This window comes from Hemibagrus wyckioides, linkage group LG14 (assembly GCF_019097595.1).
Source record: "Hemibagrus wyckioides isolate EC202008001 linkage group LG14, SWU_Hwy_1.0, whole genome shotgun sequence".
Classification (NCBI taxonomy): Eukaryota; Metazoa; Chordata; class Actinopteri; order Siluriformes; family Bagridae; genus Hemibagrus; species Hemibagrus wyckioides.
In genome coordinates, this window is record NC_080723.1 from 20,517,511 (window position 1) to 20,537,358 (window position 19,848).

The 19,848-nt window shown below is 40.7% G+C and overlaps 1 protein-coding gene across 1 annotated transcript in view; it reads left to right on the plus strand.

Moving 5' to 3' along the window:
- The window catches only part of enpp2l (ectonucleotide pyrophosphatase/phosphodiesterase 2-like), a 33,060-nt gene extending 13,925 nt beyond the window's left edge, over window positions 1–19,135 (plus strand). Inside the window, exons 10-25 of the mRNA XM_058408163.1 lie at window positions 11–76; window positions 1,800–1,872; window positions 1,979–2,087; window positions 2,847–2,969; window positions 3,052–3,083; window positions 3,203–3,330; window positions 4,260–4,329; window positions 4,403–4,490; window positions 7,119–7,294; window positions 8,923–8,980; window positions 9,104–9,243; window positions 9,915–10,044; window positions 10,146–10,223; window positions 12,682–12,814; window positions 12,929–13,082; window positions 16,718–19,135. Of these exons, the coding sequence (XP_058264146.1) occupies window positions 11–76; window positions 1,800–1,872; window positions 1,979–2,087; window positions 2,847–2,969; window positions 3,052–3,083; window positions 3,203–3,330; window positions 4,260–4,329; window positions 4,403–4,490; window positions 7,119–7,294; window positions 8,923–8,980; window positions 9,104–9,243; window positions 9,915–10,044; window positions 10,146–10,223; window positions 12,682–12,814; window positions 12,929–13,082; window positions 16,718–16,888 (1,729 nt within the window). The 3' untranslated portion in view covers window positions 16,889–19,135. The remainder of the gene's footprint in view (window positions 1–10; window positions 77–1,799; window positions 1,873–1,978; window positions 2,088–2,846; window positions 2,970–3,051; window positions 3,084–3,202; window positions 3,331–4,259; window positions 4,330–4,402; window positions 4,491–7,118; window positions 7,295–8,922; window positions 8,981–9,103; window positions 9,244–9,914; window positions 10,045–10,145; window positions 10,224–12,681; window positions 12,815–12,928; window positions 13,083–16,717) is intronic.
- Window positions 19,136–19,848: the final 713 nt, after the last annotated feature.

The window sequence follows — 19,848 nt, forward strand, 5'->3', positions numbered from 1 at the left end:
GTGTGTATAGGGTGATTCCACTGGAGAGAAGGATTCTGACCATGCTACGCTGGCTCCACCTGCCTGATGATGAAAGGTTAGCCATCTTGTTTCATACAAGCTTAACCACATTAATTCCATCTTAAATGAATACGAATAGAGATACAGACTTTGTTTAGAAAGTTGTGTGGGAATTCTAGGTGTGTGTGTGTGTGTGTGTGTGTGTGTGTGTTGGAGTGCATTGGGATTAGGATCATGAAGAAAGATCATGCGTCAAGCATAAGGTTTTTAATGTGCAGAGTTACCAGGTTTTAAAAATCCCCCCATATATATATATATATATACACTATATTGCCAAAAGTATTCGCTCACCCATCCAAATAATCAGAATCAGGTGTTCCAATCACTTCCATGGCCACAGGTGTATAAAATCAAGCACCTAGGCATGCAGACTGTTTTTACAAACATTTGTGAAAGAATGGGTCGCTCTCAGGAGCTCAGTGAATTCCAGCGTGGAACTGTGATAGGATGCCACCTGTGCAACAAATCCAGTCGTGAAATTTCCTCGCTCCTAAATATTCCACAGTCAACTGTCAGCTGTATTATAAGAACGTGGAAGTGTTTGGGAACGACAGCAACTCAGCCACGAAGTGGTAGGCCACGTAAACTGACGGAGCGGGGTCAGCGGATGCTGAGGCGCATAGTGCGAAGAGGTCGCCAACTTTCTGCAGAGTCAATCGCTACAGACCTCCAAACTTCATGTGGCCTTCAGATTAGCTCAAGAACAGTGCACAGAGAGCTTCATGGAATGGGTTTCCATGGCCGAGCAGCTGCATCCAAGCCATACATCACCAAGTGCAATGCAAAGCGTCGGATGCAGTGGTGTAAAGCACGCCGCCACTGGACTCTAGAGCAGTGGAGACGCGTTCTCTGGAGTGACGAATCGCGCTTCTCCATCTGGCAATCTGATGGACGAGTCTGGGTTTGGCGGTTGCCAGTAGAACGGTACTTGTCTGACTGCATTGTGCCAAGTGTAAAGTTTGGTGGAGGGGGGATTATGGTGTGGGGTTGTTTTTCAGGAGCTGGGCTTGGCCCCTTAGTTCCAGTGAAAGGAACTCTGAATGCTTCAGCATACCAAGACATTTTGGACAATTCCATGCTCCCAACTTTGTGGGAACAGTTTGGAGCTGGCCCCTTCCTCTTCCAACATGACTGTGCACCAGTGACCAAAGCAAGGTCCATAAAGACATGGATGACAGAGTCTGGTGTGGAGGAACTTGACTGGCCTGCACAGAGTCCTGACCTCAACCCGATAGAACACCTTTGGGATGAATTAGAGCGGAGACTGAGAGCCAGGCCTTCTCGTCCAACATCAGTGTGTGACCTCACAAATGCGCTTCTGGAAGAATGGTCAAAAATTCCCATAAACACACTCCTAAACCTTGTGGACAGCCTTCCCAGAAGAGTTGAAGCTGTTATAGCTGCAAAGGGTGGACCGACGTCATATTGAACCCTATGGATTAGGAATGGAATGTCACTTAAGTTCATATGCGAGTCAAGGCAGGTGAGCGAATACTTTTGGCAATATAGTGTATACATATATATATATATATATATATATATATATATATATATATATATATATATATATATATATATATATATATATATATATACTTATAAGGCTGCACAAAAAGATATGAAGCTAGTCCAAATTGTCATCAGAGGAATGTGTAGACATTGTGTACGAGTTTCCAAGCATGACATTAGTGTTTTACACACACACACACACACACATTAAATCAGTGTGTTGTTCTCAGGCCATATGTGTACGCAGTCCACTCCGAGCAGCCCGATACGTTCGGACACAGGCTGGGGCCGCTCAGCAGCGAGGTAAGATCGCATGATGTAAAGCATTAAGCAAAACTGTAACATGAATCATTGCAAGTAAAATGATGTGTGTGTGTGTGTGTGTGTTTGTGTGTGTGTGTGTGGATAGCTGGATAACCCGTTAAGAGAAATTGATAACATCATCGGTCAGCTGATGAACGGTCTGAAACAGATGAACCTGCACCGCTGTGTAAATGTCATCATAGTGGGCGATCATGGTACTGCACACACTCACACACACTTACACACACTTACAAATTCTTATACACACCTATACACACTTATACACCATTTCAGTTCTATATCTAACACACGCCAGTATTCTGCACACACTTACACACACTTAAAATTCTTATACACATTTATACAGGCTTACACACATTTACACACACTTACACCTACATGGACTTATACACACCTACACACACTTATACACCATTTCAGCTCTATATATAACACATACCAGTACACTGCACACACTTAAAATTCTTATACACACTTATACACGCTTATACACACCTATACACACCTACACACACTTACTGTTTCAGCTTCATACCTAACACACACTAGGGCACTGGTACTACGCACTTAAACACACTTGTGCACAGATTCAATTTCATACATACTGTAAGACACACCAGTACACTGCACACACTTATACACTCCTGTACACACTTATATACACACACTTTTATACTCCTGTACACACTTATATACACACACTTATACACTCCTGTACACACTTATATACACACACTTTTATACTCCTGTACACACTTATATACACACACTTTTATACTCCTGTACACACTTATATACACACACTTATACACTCCTGTACACACTTATATACACACACTTATACACACTTACTCATAATTACACATCAGCACAATATTTATCAAGTTCTTTTAAATGTAGCCTTACAGAGGGCATCTTGGCATGTGTGTGTGTGTGTGTGTGTGTGTGTGTAGGAATGGAGGAGGCCCACTGTGATCGTACAGAGTATCTCAGCTCATACGGACTCAACATTAATGACTTCACCCTAATCCCAGGATCATCTGGGAGACTGCGTCCCAAAAACCAGAGCATGCCATGTGAGAGACAACACACACACACACGCACACACACACACACACACACAAACTTACTTACCTAGCCATTTGTTTTGTTTTTCAGATGACCCAAAAGAACTTGTAGCCAATTTAACAGTAAGTGCAGAAAGTTAGAGATCTCTTTTATTGCTAAGTGATGTTACTTATCACCCCATTGCATTGTGTGTTTGTGTGTGTGTTTGTGTGTGTGTGTGTGTGTGTGTGTGTGTTTGCAGTGTAAGATGCCCAATCAGCACTTTAAAGCCTATCTGAAGCAGCACCTGCCCAAGCGGCTGCACTACGCCAACAACCGCAGGATAGAGGATGTCCACCTGCTCATGGAGAGGAAGTGGCTCGTCGCCATGTATGTACTGGGTATCTGTGTGTGTGTGTGTGTGTGTGTGATAATTATAATAAGCTATATATAATTATGTTCTGCTATATATAGCTATATAAGTTAGTAAAACAGTGTGAAGATTGATAGTGATGTTACTTACACACACCTATACACACCTATACACACTTACACACACTTATACACACTTACACACACTTACACACACCTATACACATCTATACACACTTACACACACCTATACACACTTATACACACTTATACACACTTATACACACTTACACACACCTATACACACCTATACACACTTACACACACTTATACACACTTACACACACTTACACACACCTATACACACCTATACACACTTACACACACCTATAAACACTTATACACACTTACACACTTACACACACTTACACACACCTATACACACCTATACACACTTACACACCTATACACACTTATACATGCTTACACACACCTATGCACACTTACACACTTATACACACTTACACACACTTATACACCATTTCAGCTCTATATATAACACATACCAGTACACTGCACACACTTAAAATTCTTATACACACTTATACACGCTTATACACACCTATACACATCTACACACACTTAAAAATTCTTATACAGACTTCTACACACCTACACACACTTTAAAATTCTTATACACGCTTATACACTTACACACACTTATGCACACCTATACACACCTATACATACTTATATGCATGATTATACACACTTTTTCATACTTACACACTTATACACACCTATAGACACTTATACACACTTAGTAGTATAGCTTTATATGTATTCAGTTCACCTTCATTACACACACTTATACACACTTAGTAGTATAGCTTTATATGTATTCAGTTCACCTTTATTACACACACTTATACACACTTGTGTTGTAGGAACCGGTTACCGGGCAGCTGTGGCTACTTTGGCGATCACGGCTTTGATAACATAATTAGCAGCATGCAGGTGAGTGTGTTCAGTTCCGCAGTGATGTGAATAATAATAAACTATTTCTCAAGCTCTCTTGTCCTCTTCACAGACCATCTTTTTGGGATACGGGCCGAGCTTCAAGTTCAGGACAGAAGTTCCTCCTTTTGAGAATATCGAGCTTTACAACGTAATGTGTGGTGAGATTTGATATCTGGCTGTTTTCACTTTTTCTTAACCACTTAACCGGTCATCATACTAGCAGCTGGCAGTTTGCTGGTGTTTCCTAGGTGTGTAGAGAGGGCTGATTTTTTCACATATTCTGTGTTATTGTTATTGATGGTATTGTTGTTAGTTCTGATGAGGAACATTGGCAGCAAAATTTTAAATACGTCTAATGCAAATTATTCATGTTACATTCTGGATTTTGTTCTGTATTAGCAAGCTACATTTGGAGGCACCAATGAACTCCAATGTTACTTCTTTCCAAGATTTACTTTTCTTCATAATGTCTCTATACACATTTAATGAGAGGTTCGATATGACGAGATAAGAGGAAACCACACCAGGTTACGTATGTAACCCAGTTCCCTGAGAATGGAATGAGATGCTGCGTCTTGGCTAAAGCTATGGGAACACTTCTATGTGGAAGTTGTGTCTGAAGCTCTGTGTGAAATAATGCCAGGTAGGTCATGTGATGAATTGGAGCTTGTCAGCAAGACCATAAAAGGGCATCTACCTCACATAACTCCAGCTTCTACTTGTCTGATGGAAGCACGAGTGGACGCTCAGGGTGTCCACTTGTGACAAGGCGATACACCTAGTGGAGCAAGCTGTAATCCCTAGAGGTGAAGCCACACAGTGCACCTCATAGGCCTGGGAGATAACCACCACTACCCAGCACAAGGTGCTGCTTGGAGATGGGATTGCTTCTGTTGCGGCCGCCAAAGCAAACAAAATTGAGAGGACTTATGCCTTGCACTAGAGCAATAGGCGTAAGTCCCAAGAACCCGAACTGGGCACAGCAGGTGCAGTCTTTCCTGCTCTGCCAACTCGTGGGGCAGAGGGCAGAAGGCTTGCAGAAAGACTAGCTGACTGGCTAAGAGCAGTCCTGTTTCCAGGATTAAAAACTCCTCAGAGACTGATTCAAAGGGCTCAAAGGGGGCTTAGAGAAGCCGCTACAGGACCACTGAGAGTTCCAAGGAGGGGAGACATGGTCTGCAGGAAAGCCTTAGCCATCTGGCACCATGCAGAAAGTGAGAGACCAAAGAACAGGGACATGACTCACAGCAATGGCTGCCATGTATACCTCAATGTAGAGGGTGATAGGCCCTCAAAGAGACATGTCTGCTGGAACTCTAGCACTGTACTAACAGAGCATTGAACTAGATCCTGATGATACACCAGAGAAATTTCAATACAGTCTCTACAACCTCAGTTGGCAGACCGGAGTCTAGGAGCAGGGCCTCCTCAGGGCCCAGACCAAGAGGATCCTTGGAGCAGGGGTGGAGAATTGCCCCCTGCATCTGAGGGAGAATGCTCCTCCTGATGGGAAACTCCCAAGGAGCACCATCCAGAAGGGCAGAAGGCCTGCAGAAAGGCTTATAGCAGAGCAGTTTCCAGGGTCAGAAACTCCTCAGAGGCTGACTCCATTGGCTCAAAGGGGGCTTGAAGAAGCCCCTCCAGGACCACTGAGAGGTCCCAGGAGGGGAGACACGGGCTACAGGAAAGCCTCAGCTGCAGGAGGTGACTTGCAGCAATGGCTGTCAACTTTAGCACAGTACTAACAGGGCAGTGAACTAGATCCTGACAATGCCATTACACCAGAGGGAAAAATTCAAAATAGTCTCCACAACCTCGGTTAGGAGAAAGGAGTCTAGGAGCTCGTCCCCCTGAGGGGCCAGACCAGAGGTTCTAAATCTCAGGGCGGGGGTGGAGAATTGCCCATGCACCTGAGAGAGGAGGCCCCTTCTGATGGGAATCTCCCAAGGAGCACCATCCAGAAGGGAAAAGAGAAAGGCTCAGGGCACAGTGAGTTGACTCTTTACTCATTCTGACAGGGCCTCAATGGGAATGCAGACTTTCCCCATGCAGCCAATGAAGGGCATTGCCACATACCCCTGTTCATCAAAATCCACAATGGCTGAATAGTCACAGTGGCTGAGGAGAACAGTCAGGCAGAATATTCTACAACCTCAACACCTTTAGTGTGGAGGTATGGAAACAAATGGGAGATGCCTGCATGGAGGTGGAAGATGGCATGAGATTGCCAAGCTCATAGCGGATGACACTAACCTTTCATCATGCCAATCTATGCTAAGCTTAGCAACAGCATGTGTGGTCACCTCCAGAAGCTTTTCAAACACCACAGAATGCGGCGGCAATTTGATGCTCCTTGTTGTATTCATCAAGCTCCTCAGAGTCCAATGCAGATAGCATTATATCTTCATCTAGGTCGGGAGAAATCGCAAAGCCAGCTCCTGATTTCACTCAGAGCTTCAGACAGAACTTACACATAGAAGTGTTCCCATAGCATCAGCTATGACACAGCGTTAAGTTTTCTCGAAGGGGAACTAGAGTTATGCAGTTATTTCTAAACAGGAAATATGAACTAAGTGCAGGTAGGTACTAAAGTTGCGAGTGGGATATTGAAGAAACGTCAGACCACCATCAAGAACCGTAGGTCAGATGGATCATTTAAGCCAATCATTTAGATTTGTTACTTTACCACATCATGCCTGATTTGCACAGAATGTTGGCATACTTGCTAGTCTGAGCATTAAAATAACATTAATATACTCTGTGTGTGTGTGTGTGTGTGTGTGTAGACCTCCTGGGCTTGACTCCTGCACCTAATAATGGCACACACGGCAGTCTGAACTCCATTTTGAAAGACCCTCCATTCACACCTATACAGCCAGAGGAAGTGACATCACCAAAACCTCTGGAGCCTGCTGCTGCTTCACTAGCGTTTTACAACCTGGGCTGCAGCTGCGATGATGAGGTTTTACACACAGACACACACACACACCTCTTGTCTGAGACAACAATATTATGATCATAAAGTGTGCAGGAAAGCAGACATTAATCTTACAGAATGATCAGGTATATATTGTGTACTAGTTCTGAGCGACAATAAACACACACTCAGTCATTGTCTAGGAGTTGCACGTTTATTGCAGCATGCCTCAGGGTTCAGCCATGAGCTGCCTTTAATATAACAGAGTATTAAAAATGTAGTGTGGGTGGGTGGGTGTGTGTGTGTGTGACAACGATGCTGTTTGGACCTGTGACACAGCTCAGTATCTTGTGAATAAATGTAACTGTATATAATCTATTAAGAAGGCATCCAACTGTACTTCTGTCCCTTTGAGGGTTTCAAATGGCTGCATGTAATACCTAAAAATCCACTTGGCCAATATTTTTGGATTTGCATTCTTTCATTAATTCCTCTTTAGTCAATTCCCACCCACTAGCTGTCAGAATCACTATGTGACCGCCCCCTCCCTGACCACCAGAGGGCAACTATGTGCACTGTTTAAACTTCTTCATTTTCCCTCCTGTTTTAAGCTTCTGTGATTCAAGTTCTTGTCTTTCACAGTCTCTTTGTTTGTCTGTGTGTATGTTTTTGCTACTTTAGATTATATGTCATGGTTTATTTGTTGTAACTAATCTCTCTAGGGCTTTTCACACTGTGCTTAACCCCAGGTTATCATCGTTTTAAACACCGCTTTTAAGCCGGGGTAAAGAAACGTTTCACAGCTGTAATTTGAAAGCAGGGTTATGAAGCACACCTTTGCAGTGTTAACCCCACATTGCGATGCTGTTTGTTCAGTGTGAAATGGAGCGGTGTTTGCTTGTTGCTGCTGGACGCTTGGCAACAGACAGCCAGTCAGAAATTGAGCAGCAAGGCTTTTGTCATGTCAGTAACAGGAAACGCACATTGTGTAAAAAGGTTGCCTGCTGTTCATTCAATCAGTGAGAGTTACACCACAAATATGCGAATAAGACCATTAACCCGGGGGTTTAGGAATGTACAGCGTGAAACGTCTGTTAAAGAATATGCAGGATCAACAGTTAACCCCAGGTATAGTATTAGCAGTGTGAAACGTGATTACAGATAACCCAGGATTCTGTTTATCCGGAGTTTAAGATGACCCAGGGTTAACAATTTCAAGTGTGAAAAGCCCTTCTGTCACCTGACATTAGTTATGATCCATTACACATTACCTAGCTAGCATGTGCTTCTTCTTAGCCATGTGAACTCATGATATCCACTGCTTATGCTGCATCAGTTTAGTGTCACTCTGATGGACAGAAAATGCATTGCACCACTTGGCCATTTTTTTAATCTTCAGTGTAAACTGGTATGTTTTAGACATTCCCAATTTTTCCCATTACACATTTGCAGTAATACTAGCATACGTTCATTATTTGTTTATTTTCTTCTCAGTTTTCTCACTGCCAATTCCTGCTGAATAGCAGTTGTAAACCAGCTGCTAGATAGAAAAAGTTCAGAAGTTGTGAAGCCATGACATTGTTACAAACATGACCCTGTGCAGACCGAAGCTTTGTACACTGCTGTTCAAATACACACTCTTATTCACATTTTTTTCTGTTTATCTCTCACAGAATATGATTGAGGAGAGCACTGATGGATTTTTCACAGACATCACTGCTTTTTTAAACAGTTAAGCCCTCCATTATCCTGAATAAGACCCTGTTCTAAATCATGCTGTGTGAAATTCCTCCATTGAGGTAGTTTAGTGAAGCATCTCATTATCATTTTAAAACTCATTCCTGCGTGTTACAGATGTGACTCACCTGCTGTTTGGACGTCCAGCTGTTTTGTTCCAGACATCATACTCTTTACTTCATCACTCGAACTACATCAGCGCATACAGTTATGAGCTGCACATGCCCCTGTGGACTGCATTCACCATCATACCGCTGGTAAATATTACATATTACAGCTGACATGGGAGGAGTCTAAAATCTTGCATTAATTAAATCTATCAGTGTTGGCCGTCAGGGCCAGCAAGGCCTTCTCTGCTGGCCTGAACAGCAGTGATCTGAATCACTGACTTGCATTTTAATATTATATATTTTTATATTATATATTTAATATATTTTTCCATGAATGTGTATTAAGTTATTCCCAATAGTCTATTCTCTAAATTTCTTAGCTTTTCCCTTTGTTGTGCTGTTTCCAGTAGTGTATGTTTATGATAAGTGTATTTATCCAATCATATTTCAGCCAGTGACTGACATCATGTGTTGCCAGGGTGAAAGAAATCTGCCTTAAGGCCTTCAGAATCAATAGTGCAGGCGCCCGTAGCTTAAAATAAGTGGCAATGAAATTGTTACATTAACCAATCAGATTTCGAGTTGGCGTCACTGGGGCAGGCATACGATTACATCAGCAATTTCCCGTCCTTTGATTGGATAATCGGAGTAGCCAGAGGCAGTGAACCGCACAAACTAAATAAAATATATATTTTTTTAACTCACCATGGGCGACAGAGGAGAACAAATCTATCTATCTATTTATGAAAAGCAGCAACACAGGCAAAGTTTTTCAAGGACAATGTAAAACACACATCCTGTCCTGTTTATCTCTGCAGATCGAGAGCACTGCTTCACCTCGCTCCGAGTGTGTAAGAGCAGACATCCGAATTCCTCCTGAGCACACACAGACCTGTGACTTCAACAAACAGGATCACAAGATCGTCCGTGGATTCCTTTTCCCACCTGGTTAGTGCCTCTCTCTCTCTCTCTCTCTCTCTCTCTCAATATATTGAATGACTAAAGTATAGATATATATAGTATATATTTTGTTTTTTGTTTCTTTGCAGGTTACTCGACCACTCCTGAATCCACTCATGATGCTTCTTTAATCACCAACACTGTGCCCATGTACCCTGCCTTTAAGAGTGAGTATGTTTTAATTTTCACTGTGTAAATCTAGTGTCTTTTTTTTTTTGAGAGCTCTATCGAACATGACTGTCTAATCATATAATGTAAAATGTATAATGTAACCCTTAAAAACTTGTCTATTGGACTTCACAAGGTGGATCTCTGAGGATAACCATGCAAGAATGTGTGTACTTAAACTCGTCAAGCCCTGTTTATAGACTTTACTTTCCTCTGGTGTTCAAACAATGCAACTGCATTACATACAGAATTAATAGAATGCTGATTTGCAGGATGTGTCATGAAGCAGACACTAAGGTTTGGATGCAAGCGCAGGGCAAAAAATTAAGAACAGTGGTAAAAGAAAGAAACAGAGAACAATCCATAGGTCACGGTTCAACAGAAGTGGACAGATCCACAAAGGCTAGGTAAAGACAATGTTGAGAACAAACAATCAAAAAAAATCATAATAACAAAACAAAATCAGAAAATCAGATTAATTATCAACAGGCTTAGTAGCGTCAAACACCAGGGAATGTAGTGCATACTTCGCAACTGAAACCCAGGTGCTTATAAAGTGTTCAAACCAAACATACATAATCAAATAGATCCTCCCAGGTCAAGGATTCTCCCCTCCTTGGATAGCATTGTTAATGGAACAAGGGGAAGGTGAGAGTGCGGGGAGGCTTTAGGAGTAATGCGAGTTGTTAGGATGTAACAACCACAGAGAAGGAGAGTGAGTAGAGGGTATTAGCAGAGTCACCACACTTCTAGAGAACTATCACACCTATGAGAAGCTGAAAAGAGACCCCACCAGCACCTACTTCACTTACAAAGGTGCAGGGGCGGACTGGGACCAAAAATTGGCCCTGGACTTCCTGGCCCACAGCAGCCCACCACATCCCACATCATAATACATTGGCTCATTAATGTGGAGACTAATTTTTAACACCACTTACTAGCATAAAAATATAACGCAATACAGAATAAATGCTATTTAAACATTTATTTGATCACTGAACATAGCATGCTTGAAGACCGGATTGCTTTTGTTGCAGTCACCAAAGTAGACAAAAAGGGAAAGGACTTACACCCTGCACTTGAGCAATGTGCTTAAGTGCTGAGAACCTGCACTGGGCACATCAGGTGCAGTCTCTCCTGCTTGGCTGATGCGTGGGCAGAGGGCAGAAGGCTTGCAGAAAGACTAGATGACTGGCTAAGAGCAGTCCTGTTTCCAGGATTAAAAACTCCTCAGAGACTGATTCAAAGGGCTCAAAGGGGGCTTAGAGAAGCCACTACAGGACCACTGAGAGTTCCAAGGAGGGGAGACATGGTCTGCAGGAAAGCCTTAGCCATCTGACACCACGCAGAAAGTGAGAGACCAAAGAACAGGGATGTGACTCACAGCAATGGCTGCCATGTATACCTCAATGTAGAGGGTGATAGGCCCTCAAAGAGACATGTCTGCTGGAACTCTAGCACTGTACTAACAGAGCATTTTAAATTCTAAATTACTCTCCGTGAGAGAAATCTGGTCTCTACCTAGGGCAAGATTTGGTGCATCAACCTAGCACAACACAGACCACTCTAATGATTGATGAATGGGCCACCAATGGTAGCCCCTGAGTTTCAGGAGTGTTTCAGAACTTAAAACTCAGCCTGCATCTTCAGGCAATCTGTGTCCCATGAGAGACAGGAGCCCTCCCAAATGCCATGGATCTAGGACTGCTCACCAACCTGAGAGGCAGGCATCCTAAAAGTTGGTCCCAAGGCGAGAAACTGGGGTCTGTCCACATAAGAAGTGTACAAAGCGTGTGACCTGTAACCCTTATGACCCTGAAAAGAGTGTCTGCAGGGGCGAAAAAACCCTGCTCCTGAACCAAAGTTGAAATAGTCTCATGTATAGCATACCCAAAGGAACAGCTTTAGCCACTACTGCCATGTGCCGAGCACCCTGTGCCCCTAGGTGGCACTGGCCTAGCCACAGGTCCTTTATGGCAGAAAAGATGGAATCCCCCTGCATGGGAGACAGACGTGCCTGCATCATAGCTGAATCTTCTCAGACATAATTAAATGCAGGTAAACATTTTTAAAGCCTGGTGACTTTGAGCATGGAAGTCCGTGGCAGCCATGTTTGTTGGTCTTGATGAAACGTGGCGTTACACGACGTGACAGTGTGAATGTCCATGATTCTAGGAAGTGTAGGATGATAAAATGGTTGCTCGGGGGACCTGATATTCATTTGTTATTAATGATATAAACAATATCATGATTGATGATCATCTTCGAAGTGTAAGAGACAGGAATAAAAACACTTTTTTTTGCATCTTTATTTACAAACAGCGGCCATTTTGAAAGGTATAATACACTTGTATTACCCAAAATGAGCTGGACATCATTTCAATAATTTCAGCATTTTTGGTGTACCATTCAAGTGTAATAGACATCATGTGTGTGTGTGTGTGTGTGTGTGTGTAGGAATATGGAGTTACCTGCAGAAGACAGTACTGAGGCGCTACAGTGAAGAGAGGAACATCATTAATGTTGTGACTGGACCCATATTTGACTATGACTCAGATGGACTCAGAGACACAGTGGAGAAAATCAGAGAGTAAGGAACACACACACACACACACAAACCTCCAGACCTATAGTTTACTCTGGTAATTAGTGCATTAAAGTGTTATATGTTTGTTCCATAACTGTTTGTGTGTGTCTTCTGCAGACACGAAGGCGACTCTTCCCCGGTCCCCACTCATTTTTACGTTATAATAGCAAGCTGTGAACGACTTAACTCAACAGAGGAGGAGTGTGCTGAATCCATTTCTATGGTTTCTTTCATCCTTCCACACCGACCAGATAACTCGGAAAGCTGCAATGTAAGACACACGCAAACATACAGAGTAAATATAATCCAGATAATCTGTTTCCTGTGATTTTGGTTGATGGAGCTCATGTTATGGTTATGGTAAAGTTTATGAAATTTCTGATTAGTCAGTAGAGCTTGGTCAAGACAGTCATTTAGACTGCAAGGGTTAGGCTTTTTTATATGATAAGTTTAGATGAATGAATTCTGAAGGTACGTTTATAGGCAAGTCATATCTGAAAGAACTTTTTAAGAGCTGAACGCACATGAACATTACCAGAAAGTCATAAATTACAATCAGGAAAAATTTGGGTCTGATCTCCTGAGTTGGGGGCGTGTCAGTCAGAAAACATGGTGGAATCCTCATGGCGGATGCATCGTTTGTACTGTAGTTGAGGGTAAATTTGTTGAAATTGAATGTTTACTCGATTTCCAAGGCTGAAGTTATTGAAATGCAAGCAAATTGGTTACTGTTTAATCTTACTGTTTAATCTATAGGAGAGAAATTGTTTAATGAGGATATAATATGTAGAAACTTCAGTATTTGTAGACTCCGTTAATAATAGATTAGATTGAATATGTAGTAACAATTTCTAGTTCAACCATTACACAGAAATGTTTTCACCTCTGTTTCACCTTGCTTGCATACCTCAGGACATTTCTATGGAAATGTTTTATCTGAAAACACTGTGTGCTACACTCCATAAAGCACAATTCTCAAAACAGTGACTAAACAAGATTCCTTTATCAAGTGTAACAAAACCTACTGTATGAAACAGCAGACTTAAAGAAACACAAACACTACACTAAAACAAACACTAACTGTGCATCCTGTGTGTGTGTGCGCTCCACTGTTTCCTGTCACTCCTGACCAGGATATGCTTATTTTGGGTATTAAATATTATTATTCCTGGAATCTTCATATTCCTGAAATTTCTGTCACTTTTACATTTAATTTTCCATGGTCTCATGAGTTCTTGCTGATCCTCCCCCACTTCCTGTACCCAGTCCTGTAGAATTGATTACACTATGTAACACGATTTTTGTTCCTGGGTAGTGAATGACATTTTCCAATTACTCTTGATGAGAAATAATAAAAATAAAATAGCCATTAAGCCCCTTGAAGTTTGGGTTTGGGCTTTTAAGAGAATGAAAACCTCAAAATTAGCCTTTTTTAATAAAAAATAACTGCCCAAAACTAACCCAACCTTTCATGGCTAAGATGGGTTTTTTCTCTTTATTTGGGTTACAAAGAATGGGGAAATAACACTTATTTCCCAGAAACAAGAAAATAGTGAAAACAGTGTTATCGTTTCCACATCATTCATCCATCAGTGTTTTTTTTAGGGTCATCACCTTTTACAGCGTTGAGGATCCAAAGGATGTGGAAAGAGATATTATGGAAAGAGGGTCAGGGTAGTTTTTAATTACAAAAGTTGGGTATACAAGCAAATAGAAAATATTTAGAACATCTAGTTCAGATTCAGAATTTAATTCAGAAATTTAATAAATTCATGTCTCAGATCTGTTCTAAACTATAGCTGCGTCCCAAATGACATCCTACACACTACACACTGTGCACTATATATGCTAGCATCTAGAGTATGAATTTTAAAAGGGTTCTATAGTCTCAAATGGAATACTAATTGTTTTCCATTAACAGGAAGTAGAAGCCGTTTCCTAGTCAATGGCGATTGACTTGAACACACGTAATGCGATGTCCCTTCAGTAGTTTAGTGGAATTTTTTAAATATTGGAAAATAAACTACACAATGTGAGCTAATTTAAAAGGCAATTTTCAAAGATTTCATGCCCATCAGAATGTTTCAGCCATCTTGAAATGTATTCTCATCCAGCGTCAGCACCTGGTAGCTCCACCCCCTCTTCGCCTTTGTAAGCATTACACACTTGGTTTTGTGGTACTTGAAATGCATTTCTTCTTCTTGTTGGGATACTACACAGTGTCGTAGAATAGTGTATAACACTGTATGCGATTTTGGGACACATACCATGTTTCTTCCCCATTTTCTTGCTAAATAGAATAAAGCCTGAATCCAGCCCCTTGCTGTGTCTCAGAACGTGGTAGGAAAGTGCTATCTGCCCTCTTCCACATGCATGAGTTCACAGGAGCCCACAATTGGTGATGAAATTGCCAAGGGAAACAGTATGATATCCATGCCATCCAGGACTCCTGGCCGTGAGATGGTTGGGATTTAAACTCACTGAACAGACATGGCAGGTTATCATGTATTCAAATGCTATGAGATCACATACCTATGTTCACAATCTAAATGTAACTTAAGACTACAGATATATTCACTACATTGCCGGGAGTTGAGGCTCTAATGAGCAAATGATTTCCCTCTGAGACAAAATCCTAAAAATAGCTGACCACACATCTCTGGTCATTGTTTCTAGCTGTCAGAGCAGCATGGCTCTCTTATGTGAACTTAGCACAAGCATAACATTAACCTTATAAATAAAGCTGAAACGTGTTACCAAAGAAGGTTGTGAAATGTTGGCAGGTTTATTACTTTATGACCGCTTTTATATTCCAAGCCTCTGCGTAGAAGAAATTTAGCTCTGGAGAAGATGGAACTTGTGTCACTGTTATGAGAGATGTATGGTTGTGGGAGAAGAATGAACATTTTAATGAACTATGAAGGATGATTAAGAAAAACATGATGTATTACCCCAAATGCCATAGAAATGTCTGGAGAGTTATAGTTATTATTGGTCCACATGTGCTAGAGAGATATGTGGGTGTAGGATCGAAGCAAGCACTGAAATAAGTGATCAAACTAAACCAGACATGAACTTTGGACTGGTCGTAGATCAGTGGATTGAATATGTATATCATTAGAGCTTTTCACACGTGAAATAGTTCCCTGGGTCATAGTAAACTACAACTAAACAGAATCCTGGGTTGTGTAGCTTGAGGTTTCAATCTGCCCATACTTTACTCAGGGTTAACAGTGAATCCTGGCTCTTCATAATCTCCTGTTTCACACTGTACATTCCTAAACCCTGCCCCAACCTTCTTCATATTTGCATATTTGTGTATCCTTCACAGCTTTTTTGGTCTTTTCAGGTTTCACAGATTTTTCAGTATGATGTACTTTCTACTTGCTACAGCTCGCAATTCCATGATGTTTGCGATTTTTGTCACTTGACTCTATTTACTAAGCCATTTTTGTTAAGTTTTACTGTGTTATATGAGAAACACGATCAGTTCGTGATCACAAAAACGTTCGGTTTTTGATTCTGTTGCTAAGTGACTAGGTGTAACATTCTAACACCATGTGGTTTCACACTGTACATGTTTCACACTGTGATGTGTGGTTAACAGTGTAAAATTCATGCTGATCCTGCTTCAGAGCAGAGTTCCATAACTGTGGGTTCATAACATATTAAAATACACCTGTGAAATGTTCCTTAACCAGGGGGTTGAAAAGCAAGGTTTAGAATCTAGGGTTAAATGCAGTATTAAAAGTGCTACTGAGAACCACATATGAAAAAATCTGATCTTAGTTTCAGTCCATTTTCTCACTTAATAGCTGCTTGAGAATCTCCATGAACAAATGTTTCCTACTTAACTTTCAGCACTCTGTTTCTGACCTCTGACCTCTGCTGCTGTTTCCTTCTCAGAGTTCGGAGGAGCCGTCTCACTGGGTGGAAGGGATCCTGCGCACTCACACGGCTCGTGTACGCGACGTGGAACTGCTCACCGGACTCGATTTCTACCGCTCGGTCCCGCTGCCCTTCACAAAGACACTCGCTCTGAAAACCTATCTGCACACGTTCGAGGACAACATCTAACACCTGGTGGAGCAGCATTGCTAAACACCACATCACCTCTCTTCCTGGATCCGCTGATGATTAGGTGTATAGTTTTTATACAGTTTGTCATATTTATTGTTCATTTCAAACTAAATAATGATGGTTCAAACAGTTCCACTTTAGACTCACTAAACCTAGGTTATAGAGCGTGAATTATAGTGCGTCGTTGTGAGTACCTTTGTGTGTGTGTGTTCTTGTGTGTGTGTTGTTAGTTAACATTTTGTCAGCATGTGTTTGCTAGCATGTTGTGTGATTCATATAGGTATAAAAATATTTTTTAGCCACACTAAAAACTGCTCCTTTAACTGAAGAGGAAGCTTGGGTGTAGACCGCAAATCTGTATAAACAGTAACTTCTGTAGCTAAATATTCAGGTACAATAGGCTTAGAAAAAAGCTTGTATCATGACTTGCACACATACAATGCAGAGAAATCCATCTCCCAGCTTGTTAGGATGTTTGAGTCAGTGTACAGTTTCTCTGCATCCGTGGACCTGAGAGTGTTTACTCAAGGGTTTTACAGTCGCAGTATCCAACATGGGGCCAATACTTATGTCTCAAAACGCCAATTAACCAGCAAAGCTATCTAGATAACTAATGCTATTTACTGAGGTTCAGGATTGTCTGATCAAGTTAATTTAACCACTGGAATGATTTCTTTGTTCACAAATAAGACTATTTAAGATAAGAGACAAACATATATTTGTAAATGGATTCCTCATTAGAAGTAATCAATTTCATTAAATTCAGTGAAAAGAATATAGTGTGTGTGTGTGTGTGTGTGTGTGTGTGTGTGTGTGTTTTTCTGTGAAGGATAAACACCACCATTGTTTCTGATATCCGGCAAAAACCTTAGAACAAAGCTAACCATTTTCAGTCTTTCAAATGAGATGCCATTTCTCTCAAGAGCTTTGGATGGCAGTGTTTTGAAGTACTCTTAATACCAGCTATGGAATGGTGACAAATGAAAGGAAAAATGATATAAAATGTGTTAAGTTAAAGCCTTGGCATAGATCCAACCTCTAACTCTGGAACTGTAATGGAGCAATGAACAGTTCTCAAAAAGAGGTTGAGTCTGAGTTCAAATCCTATAATCCTATAAATATCAAGTCTTCAACTGGGTTAAGAATGTGAAGGTAGATAATTTAATAAAGGGTGCTGAATGTGAAGGTATATAATTTACTACACTTTCATCCTGTAAGTGGGGGTGGAGTCATCCTGGACAAAACCTCTCCCATCAGAATAGAAAAGGATAAATGTAATCAGTCCAAAGAATAATGTATTGATTTACAGTGAGACTTATAGGATATATGTATAGACTTATATACTCTACGTATAGACCGATATTCTCGCAGAGTTTCAGCGGATGAACTGACTCTGAAACATTGAAACATTGAAAATTTCATAATTCAGTGATGAAGAACTCATTCATTGATGATTCAAAGATGTGCAAAAATGATTAATCACCAGTTTAATCACCAGATCTCACCAGAAATCAGTTGAGTCACCTGTGTGAGGTTTTAGATCAATGTTCATAATAAAAAAATGCAGTTTTACAGTTTCAGAGTCTTTGCCAAGGTGCATTGAAGATATTCTGGTGGCTTGTGGTGGCCCTGCATCTTACTAAAAAAACTTCTCTATATATATTCTACATAAAACTAATACTAGCTAATCACATTAGCTACATTAACCATGTGATTGACTTTTATCATCACATTCACTAATCTGATTGGAAAGAAAGTAAAACAAAAATACTGCCAAACTGTCATGAAATAATTTTTTTAAAGATGCACCAATGCTACAGATGGTTAGATTACTGACTTTGCTAGCAATTAATGAATGTGTGCTACACTGTACAGAGTACAGAGATCATGCTACATGGTCCATGTGATTAGGAAAACCAGCATTAAAGCCAGCTTGCAATAAATCCACACTCTGCATCTGGCCATGTGTTCCTTCCCATACTCCTGTCACAAATATCCAGTGTACAGAAATATCATTACTGCTATGCGCTAGTTGTGTGCTTTATCAAAATGTTGATGTATGGATGCTAGTTGCTTGGTTAAATGCTAGAAAAACTAACCCGATTATATAATAAATGAACAGTAGACAACTTTTGTTGTCACCAAAACATGATGACAATGTTTATTTTTTTCTGAAGGGAACGAAAAGTCATTGTCTGTAACAGTGGTATCAGTAATTAAATCATTAAAACAATAAAAAAGTAATCTGTCTATGTCATGGTCAGATTATTTGGAACTTGTGTGCGTGTGGGTGGGACGGTGTGTGGGTGTGTGTTATCAAGCGCTCTTGTAATCAAACTGTTTGCCTAATATACAATACACATCATAACTAAGTCATTACTAGAGCTATCAAAGAGAAGCCACTAATCTCCAAAGATAATAAGCGTCCTATGTTTACAGGCTTGGAAAAGCTGCTGATAATGATGCAGTAAATTTACTTACAAGAAGGCCATTAACTATACAGCATACCCAACTTATAAAGTAATACAGACTATTATATGTACTGCATTATCTACAGTTTCTGGAGTAGCGTGATTACTAGGAACAAGTACTGAGAACATTTTCTCACAGGACGTTTATTTTAATCAGCACAGAAGATTGAAAATGTTCAGCCAAAAATACTGTAATAGACAGAACACAAAGTTTCCATTGCTCCAGTTGATTAGCCATGTTATTGTAACCAAAATGTTTATCTGAGCCCAAACCTTTTCTGAAAATTTCTGCTTCCAGTTTGTCAGTGTGATTCCAAGCAAGTAAATGAACCCAACCTAAGAGTGAGACTTCTATTGATTGGTAAACGAATAAAGTATATCAAACGCTTAATCCTTTGTATAAGTGCATTAAAATCCAAATGATAAAGTAAGTAAAGAGTTTCTGTAGGATGCAAAATAAAAGGAATTGATAATACATGTGACTTT